General features: G+C 39.2%; 1 protein-coding gene across 1 annotated transcript in view; it reads right to left on the bottom strand.

The window, feature by feature from the left end:
- Positions 1-1,349: 1,349 nt before the first annotated feature.
- LOC104542568 (poly [ADP-ribose] polymerase 14-like) overlaps positions 1,350-9,432 on the bottom strand; it is a gene marked incomplete at its 5' end in the record, with an annotated part of 18,810 nt that continues 10,727 nt past the window's right edge. Inside the window, 7 exons of the mRNA XM_010186925.1 lie at positions 1,350-1,639; positions 3,201-3,375; positions 4,676-4,821; positions 5,375-5,983; positions 6,072-6,278; positions 7,243-7,410; positions 8,793-8,855. Of these exons, the coding sequence (XP_010185227.1) occupies positions 1,350-1,639; positions 3,201-3,375; positions 4,676-4,821; positions 5,375-5,983; positions 6,072-6,278; positions 7,243-7,410; positions 8,793-8,855 (1,658 nt within the window). The remainder of the gene's footprint in view (positions 1,640-3,200; positions 3,376-4,675; positions 4,822-5,374; positions 5,984-6,071; positions 6,279-7,242; positions 7,411-8,792; positions 8,856-9,432) is intronic.

Below are 9,432 nucleotides of genomic sequence, written 5' to 3'. Positions count from 1 at the left end.
GTTACAACAAGGGGGATGGAGGCAAATAGAAAGTGATGTCCCGGCTCACCTGCAGCTTGGTGAGGGCAGGGGGAGAAGGTGGTGGATGCCCCTCTGGCTGCTGCAATGTTTCCACAACAGAAAAGTGCCCTCAAAAAAGGGAGAAAAGTGTCCTCACCTTTTCACAGGGAGCAACATCTATTAAAGCAGGAGTGGGTTAAACTCTCTTTTGCTTTAAATGGGAATTTATTCAAGACATTAATCTGAAGATGCATGGCACGTACTGTGAAGGGCAGAATTTTTTTATATTGCCACCTACAGATACTGTAAGCACTTTTTCCCTTTGCAGACAATGGGAACATCACAGCAGGGTTTTGAGACATCCTGGCACCTATTTGCAGCACAGGTCTCCTTTGGACTAAGGCAGAATAATTTCATCTGGAGTTTGTGTGCATAAATCTGCCACTCAAAAAAAAATACAAGAAAACCATTTTGTCTTCTAAGTCTTTTCAGCTTCTCATTATTTATAGCATCACTGTAACATAAGGATAACATTGTCCCTGCTTACTGCAGGGGGGTTGGACTAGATGATCTTTAAAGATCCCTTCCAACCCAATACATTCTATCATTCCATGATATTAAAACATAAAGTGTGTTCTCCTGTGTAAATGACGACACAGTAATACAACATACCTTTTTGAAACTACTTTTATTAAAACTATGCATATATGGCTTTTGAATGGCAGTTGTAAGATTATCACTGTAATTACTGAAGGGTTAATGCTTTGGTACTGACCAAAAAAAATTTAAAATCCCTCTTTACAGTATTGAGAATTACAGAAGCAATTACTTTGTAGGTGGAAGTTGGATGTATATAATGCAGGGGACCTTGGAGAATGCCCCTAAGAAACGGGGATGGAAGAATTCATACCTAAATAAGAAGAAAGTATGCCACAGTAGCATAAGCATAAATCCATACAGGTAGCCAGCCACTTGGTGCTTTATGGCAAATACTGGAACTAGGAGCATGCATAAAGGCACTGGCCTACCCTACACCTCTTGCTTCAGGCCACAGGTAAGGCCGAGCAGCTCCCTCCTACCACTCTGCATTGTGTAGGAAGAGGTCAGGGCTGTTCTCACAGTTCTTGCCTACACCACCCCATGACTGAGTTTGAAAGATGAGTATGGAAGTAGCACATTCTTAAATGTTTATCCTAGACTCACTGTGTTGATAATGCAAAAACATACTTAAACATGTGGATAGATAACAACTTAGCTTGATCAACCTACATGTAAACAAGAATCAAGAATTGACCTGTTAATTCCCACACGTAAAAGGCACTAAAATTTTCCAGACTATTAAGAATATTCTATTGTTTGAAAGTAATAAGGTATTCAGGATATGCCTGAATGTCACTAAATATGGCAAATATTGTTGGATTATTCACATTATCAACCACGCTGTCATAGAGTTCAGTAGGATTTACTGGGTTTTTTGGTGGTGGAGTGACTAGCCCTCTGCTCCCAGCACAGTACTGCCCAGTGAGGACTCGAGCCAAGTACATGTGTTTTCTGTTATTATTATCTGGCCTGGAATAAATATCCTGAGCAGAATAACTTGCATCAACAGCAAAGTAGGTTCCATTTCCAATGGCTGCAGCTGTTTGGAAAGACAACATTTTCAAATATCGTTAGTGTCCTTATTCCCATAAGAATCAATAAAGCTCCTACTCCCCCCCCCTTTTTTTAACTCTGCAGAAGTTATAAATATGGTCAGAGTTTAAATCAAACATGAATCCACTTAGATGTCAGGTAAGTATCGACACCCAGGTTTTGACTGCCCTTTCCTATGAGGAAAAGGGTTCCTCTCTCTGTTTAGCCTTGTGCAATCTATCAAATTACAAGTTTCAGAGCCTTTTCAACTTAAACCAACTACATCATTGTAATTACAGTTTTCTAGTTACACTTCATAGCAAAAGAGGAATCACATTTCTTTGAGACAGGTTTCTTTTTTTCTGACATTGGCAGAAAGCTGTTCAGGCCAGACAGGTCCTTCCTGTCTGACTGCTCTGATCTTTGGATAATTTTGCACAGCTATGCAGCCTGACAAAAGAGAAGCGTGCCCTTCCTATCATAAATCATGGAGAGATGGATGTCAGTACTCACAGGTACAGAGAGGACATGGGGATCTAGGGCTCTTGCTCCCTGAGTAAATGCAGCTTCCTGTCACTACCAAAGAGCAGGAAAGCAAAACTACATCTCCTCTGGTCACGGTTGAAAAAGAAATGGTGGCTGCCATTCCTCTCTGTGCACAGCCTGATATATTTTCTGTGTGTCTGGCTTCGTTTTCTCAAGAAGATATCAGCGTAAGTACCTCTAGAGGATCCAGAGAAATGTCTACTTTTGGATCCAGACCACACTGAAGTGTCAACTAGATCTGAGTTAAGCTGTCCAGCTCTCTCAGGATCAAGTCAGCCCTAACCACGTACAACTGTGTCTTAAGGAAGAAAACTTTAAGAACATAGAGATTTTTGAAGCAAGGCTGCAGGATTTCTAAGAGTGACCAGCATCTCAATTCTGCCCAAGTTTCACTTCTTCAGATCTTTAAATGCTACCAAATAATAACATGACTGTACTAGAGGAACTGGACAAAATAATCTTTGCATTAATGCAGAAAGTCTTTCTGCCAAATATTTAATAGTTGTCCCTAACAACTATTAAAGGGGAAGAATTAATTCATTGATTTCAACTGATTTCATATGCATAAAAATGGCAGGAGAGCAGGATCTTATGACTGCTTGTGCTGTCCTTATCTTCAGAGGCAACAGAAGTATCTGCACCTTTACTTTGCTACCTGCCTTTATCTAGAAAGAGAAGCAATACCAGCAGCCAGTGTCTGGTATTTTAGCTGAGGAAGCTGAACAGCAGTCCTTGTTCCTTTCTGTGGGTAGATCATAGAAAACATTTCTCAAAAGCTGCCCAGGCTTGATTTTAGAGTAGGTGAGCTTTTTCTGATTCCTTCTAGATGGAAGCATTCATCCACAAGGGATTAACTGAACAGGTTATCGCCTCTGTCCATATAGATTATGCTCTGGAGTTGTTCATTATTTTTTTCTCTAACTTTATTCAGTCTTTGTGTTGTGCTGGCAGCACTGTAACATTGATGTTCCCTAGCACCTCATACACGTCTAGGAAATTAAGTGCTTTGGATAATGACTCACCATTCTTTCCAGCAAACCCACGATTAAATCCATTGCAATTGATCGTGCTCAATGAGGATGCAGCTGTCCCGTGAAATAGTAACTTCTCATTATTTTGATTTTTGTTCTTTGCAGAGAGAGCTCTTTTTTTAATTTGGTATGTCTGCCAGAGGAAGGGATTCTGTATTCTTTCAATCTGCAAAGTTACAAAATAGAACTATATTTATACTGGTAGGGACCAATATTCATCATGGCAGGAAAGCATTAAAACCAAACCAAACTGAAAGAATGACAGTAATTTTCACTACGCCTTGTTTATGTGGGTTTGTCAAGATTTGGGTTGGGGAACTGAATACGTAAGCCTCCTGAAAAAAACAGAAACCAAAATAGCTTACAAGAGGTTTTCAAGCTTGGTAATTTTTGGCATCCATTTGTCTTGCCTAGTACAGCAGGCAATACATACACAGGCAGTCAGGGTAGCTGTCATTTTCAGAAACAGGCTGTTGTACCACGGCTAAAGGCAATGCTGTAAAATGCCTTCCGTACATCCTAACCATTTTAACTGATGATTTTCTCACTAAGGGTAGACTGTAGCAATAACATTATGTTGAATTTAAGTTTCTTTTCTAGATCACAGCTTGGAAGTCAAAGTTATTTCCTTTACTGTGTAGCTTAGCAACCCATAAGAAGTTCCTATATAAAAATTAATTGGTGGGAGGACAGATGTTGCTGGCTTCCTATATCAACAATGCGAACATAGCTCAGGGGGAAAGAGCGTATCTGCATCAAAGTATAATCTTAAAGGCACTGCTGTAACAGCTTTCCATTTTCATTGGAAAAGGCTTCATGTCATTACCTGATTTTTTCTACTGTACACTAATATTCCATTCTGAGTCTCAGTGCCCACGCTCATTGTATCTCATTTTCCAAACAAATATTTTCACTCTTAATTTAATCCTATTTTCTCCTATTTATCGTTCCTCACGATTCTGAACAATTCCATCTTCTCCCTGGCAACTGAATCTCTCTGCATTGTTTTACAGACTTTTCAATAAACAGGATCAGATCTTGACACTTTGGTTAAAACCAAGAGTCGAGCCTGAAAGGCTCTGGGACTGACAGGGAAGAAGTGGTTAAATAGTAAATAGCTTTATGGCCAGTCTGCAAGGACTTTGTATTTTCCTTTGTATTCTGAACGCATTTGCTCATGCTTCCACTTCAGTATAGAATTTCTTAACTAGAAATACCACATTAACTAGCAAGTACCACAGTAGTTGAACACAGAGTCAGCCTGAAGACAGATGGTCACTGGTTTTGCATTAACAGAAGGCAGAAATGGCAGGGAAACCTAGGAAATTTAATTTGATCTATATCCACTCTGTACAGCGCTGAGAAGACTGACACATGAAAGCTGTATCACCTGCAAACAAAGATTTGGAAAGTATATCAATGTTTTCAGCCCAATAATGACTTTTTCTTCCCCCATAGGATTTCACCTTCTCTATGACAAAGGTGGGACAGGTTTTCTTAAACCTGTTCTGAACTTCCAGGTATTCCTGATGTGTTGGCTTGAGATTCACCACTTTCACCGGCTGCCCTTGCATGTCTTTCCACTGCGCAGGGAGCTCTACTGACTGCATATCTGCGAGACAGAGATTGCCTTATTATCACAGATATCTAACCCAGCTCTTTTGGCACTGCTTATAAGCTAACTGCATGACAGTACCCTATGCAATACTTTATTCCTAAAATATTCTCTCTTCAATACATCACTGGCTCTGTAGTGTACTGGTAGGACTTTACATTTTCCCTAGTCTAATTATCCCCATACCAATATTAACTAAAACAAGTTTGAAAACCACAGAAAAAATGTACACATTCTGCATAAACTACTTCCTTTGTCAGATTTAAGCTTGAAATCTATGCTCACTAGTCACATGTGTATGGATAATATTTGTATTTAAAATAGATGTTCTGATCTCAGTCGTACCTGCCACTAATTACGGAACTAAACTGACTGGCTATGGCATGCCTAATAAAAAGAGAGAAAAAAGACGGGGGGGAGGGGGAAGACAAAAGCTTGGAATGGCTAAGGAATAGCTTACTTCTTTGGAATACCCGAGTTTGCTTTATCAGAATTCTTATTCAATAATCACTATTAATTGGTGGTTTTTTTAAACAAAGCTGTAAGTTACCTTCATTTTTTGGCACACGTTGAATGTTTATCGTTTTTCCTTGGTTGTCAGTAGCCTTTAGAGTATTCAGATTCACCTGGTAGTTCTTCTTGTTAATTTTGACAGGAAGATGTGGTTTTTTAGCTATTTTGGCATCCTCCAGCTGCATATTTGTCAGTTTATCAAAAGCAACAAAGCTATCATCGTTTCCTGGATACCTCCATTCTACCAGGTTATAAACAAGCTCTGCCTTGGATCGTTCTTCTTCAGTGTCCTTAATTTTCTGTATCATTTTTTGAACTTCTACAGTAACAAAATATACATCCCTGCTAATACCAGAAATTTTAATGAGAGGTGGGGAAAGTTTATCTTCAAGCTGAATGGTAACATGCTTTCTTCTCTGGAGATCTGTCAAGATGTCAATTTCCCTCTCATCAAAATTTTCAATTAGCTCATCTGAAATAGTGTTTTCAAACTGTTCCTTTAAAATTAAATCCTTTATCCAGCACTCAGTTGCATCCACATTTTTTTGGCTTTCTCCACAGATCTGAAATGTGGCTAAATCAATTTTCTTCTCCAAAACTACAGGCTTTTTCTTCTCAGTGGATGGGTTTTTTCCCCATAAAAATGCTGTGAAGAAATATATGTTAATTATTAGTTTTAAATAAAAGATATTTAGTTTTATGCACCCGTGCACACAGAAAACCCACCAACTTACATTTTAACAAAGATATCCATGAATCTGTTGTGGACAAATCTGAATTTTCTCTTTTCTTCATGCTTTCGTAGAAGTCTCTGAGCATATTTGTCTGGAAGATGATGATTTTAATTTTTTTCAAATGCTGTACTGATCTTTTGCTTGCAAATTCCACTATAGCATCCAACATGTCATCGGCTACCTTTGCTGGACTCTGTTTTGCCTGACCTAAACAAAAATAAAAGGCATGTATCAGTGAACAGTACTGAAATCAAGGCAGCATCCAGAAAACAGAGGCCATGGCCCAGCTTGTACAGACCAGTGTCCCTCCCTCCTCCCCCATTATGTTTTTTGGCCGAAGCCCCAGGGTTAACCTCAGCTTTACACCTAAGCCTCTGAGCTGCTGGAGTTAACATTCTGCACAGACTCCCTGCTGGGAAGCTCTTTTGGGATTATCCCCCCATTTACTTTGAGGCTCCAGCCAGCACTTCAGCCTTAGCATTCTCCTGAGATTTTTAAATCCACACATCGCTAACTCTATCCTCATCTTTAAACCAGGCAGCAAAGTCAAACCAAACCAAAATCAGTGGAGGATTTTGGCACGAGCCTACAGTGTATTTCAACGTACAAACAGGGACATCAAGCTCAAAACAACTGCTCTCATTCCCCTACGCCTGCTCCCCAAACTAACCAGAAGCTTAAACGAAAACCAAGACCTGTAAGAGGTGTAAAGGGCACGTATTCTGTACCCAGCCCACAACTTCTGTAGTCAGCCAGGCAAGGTTTTGGTCTTTGGACATCTCCAGCTTCCTTCACCTACAAACCCCACCCCAAGCCCTTATGTGAAGCTGAAATCCCAAAGCAAAGTCTATGGGAAGTTTGAAGAAAGGTGCAGGGAGGACAGCTGAGATACACAGTCTGTGTTGGGGCAGAATGTCTTTTATGGAGCAACGTCTTTTCTTTAGATGTTCTTGCTCAGTCAATATTGACTGCAATGTTTATACTTCAAACAAGCAGCATTTTTGAAATGTGCGAGTTGTGTTTGAACTGACCACAACAAACTTCCACAAATCACAGTTTACAGAGTTTCTTGTACCAATCTACTGTTACCCATACCAGAGGTTTGAAGTTTGTCCCAGTTTCTGAACTATCCCCATCACACCCCTCATCACTTACCCAAGAAAACACAAACCTGTTCCAATTGCTGGGAAGGCAACAGATTTGTACATCCTTAGCTCGCACTCGTGAAGGACTTTGGAGACCTGATTCTTCACATTGTTATCATGAATCAAGTGGATGATTTTACTGCACAACAGTTTTCCACCTTGGGTAGTAATAAAGCCATTTAGAGTCTTCTCAGCTGGAAGAGAGAAGATAAAGATGGAAACAAAACAATTTCAAAGTGGCTATCTCTTCTGATAAGACAGTTGGTTGTGTTGATGCTAGTGTACACTGGAATAATGTACACTAAAAGAGAAGTGGAAAAAGTGGAAAGAAATCCTCTGTGAACTATATGATCCTGGTTTTAGCTGATTCTACTTTTCTCTGTAAATATTCTTATTGCAGAAATTGAGAAAGTAATTCAAGTAATTGTGTGTTTTCTAATTTCCCAGATCTCTGCTATGAAGTATTTTCCTATTAAATACAACTTAAGAATGTCTGTTGAATTTAAATACAGCTCACCGATTTAAAAGGATGCCAACAGAAAGTGCATAATTCATTTATATGAGAAATCCTTTCTTATGCCCCTTATTCCTTAAAAGCTCAAACGCTGATTCTGCAGAAAAGATGAATGGTTAAAATAATATCATTAAGATAACGACCAACTGATCCAAGAACTGTGGTATGGGATCTTTAAAAAGATGTGTTTTTTCATAGCTTTCATGTTTGATTACAGACACCTCAAAATGGAGTCACATTGTGAGGATGAGTGGACTGATGAACGCAGAATTACATACCACTTCACTGATCACAAAGGTAACAACTGATTGTAAGATGCTCTGCAAGCGCTGAGATCAGGGAGATAAATGAGGAGAGCCTGCAGATCTAAAAGGATGGAGAAAAACACCCAGGAAATTCCATCTTGGAAATCAACTTCTGGACTCGAAGCAGGAACATTTTGTCTATGCAACCAGATCGTGTTCCTTCCTGCGCTCGCAGGCATCAGCCACAGAGAGCTGGGATTTTACTGCTCCACTGCTCTGGCAGAATGCAGACTGCAGACAAACTCACAATGAGCATGATAAAGAGAGTTACATTATTTCAATTAAAAATAATTATGTATTTGTGAATATAAGCCCAGATTTGCTATTAGCTTTTAAAAGCCATTCCTGCACGTGCTTACACCAAAAGACGGTTTTCCACCACTTTGTTCTGTTTCAGCTCTCCTGCAGCTGATAACAGGTGAGCTTAAAAATTACACTCAAGTCAATGGGACTGTTTCTGTTCTTAAGCCAAGAACATGCATGAGTAATTTCATGGGTAAGGAACTTAAATTAGATTATTTTCCAAGCATTTATTAGCATCAGAAAACTGTATCCATCTTCTGTTCAGTTATGAAAAGAAAAATTCTCAAAGCAGGTGTCACAACATCAACAACAGGATTTTTCAGAATTCCTAAAAGTGAAAGCTAGTTTTTCAGATAAAATAATTACACCATCAGAGTACAGAATCATAAAACAACTTTAAGTGTGCAGAGAGAACAAAAAAAACAATCAAACGCAACAGTATGCTTTCACATACCATATTGTGCACATTCTGCTTCTACCTGGGAACCAGCAGCATCCATAATTGCTTTGAAGACCCCTTAAATTACACAAGAAAAGCACATGCATTCATTAAGTCAATTTAGCTATTTCTACTCAAAACTCGCACCCAAATTCTGTACTCTACAAACACTCCAAATTCTCACAGGGCAAGATCCCACGAAGTGCAAAACCTTGCCAGTTCCCCTAAGTGCCCTCCATGGCACACCGTACTGGCTGCAAAGACAACACTGCCTTTGATACTGATTAAAAATAATTCAGAATAACTCCTATTCCATCGTTTCCCCAGCCCCTCACTGAACTCCAGTTGCTTTGAATTATATAATTTGACGTCCTTCATGCTTACAATTTACAATGTCACCCAAGCGTCCTCTGCTTCTTACAGGGCAACTGAGTTAACCAGAGCTTTGGCTTACAGTGGATCATATTAGGACAAGAGCAGCTTTGCAGAATTATATTTGATCAGGAAAATTCCCTTTTATTTAAGCATTTTAGTTTTTAAACAGGAAAAATCTGGTCAGATGCCTTCTGTTTTTGAGTAGTTTTGGAAAATAAATAGAATATTCAGGACATATTAAAAAAACCTGTTTAAGATCTATTTCCTGACTAATCCCAAC

The sequence above is a fragment of the Mesitornis unicolor genome, unplaced genomic scaffold, assembly GCF_000695765.1.
Source record: "Mesitornis unicolor isolate BGI_N332 unplaced genomic scaffold, ASM69576v1 scaffold24236, whole genome shotgun sequence".
NCBI lineage: Eukaryota > Metazoa > Chordata > Aves > Mesitornithiformes > Mesitornithidae > Mesitornis > Mesitornis unicolor.
The sequence above is the reverse complement of the archived record's forward strand: the minus strand, read 5'-3'. Positions and strand labels throughout refer to the sequence as shown.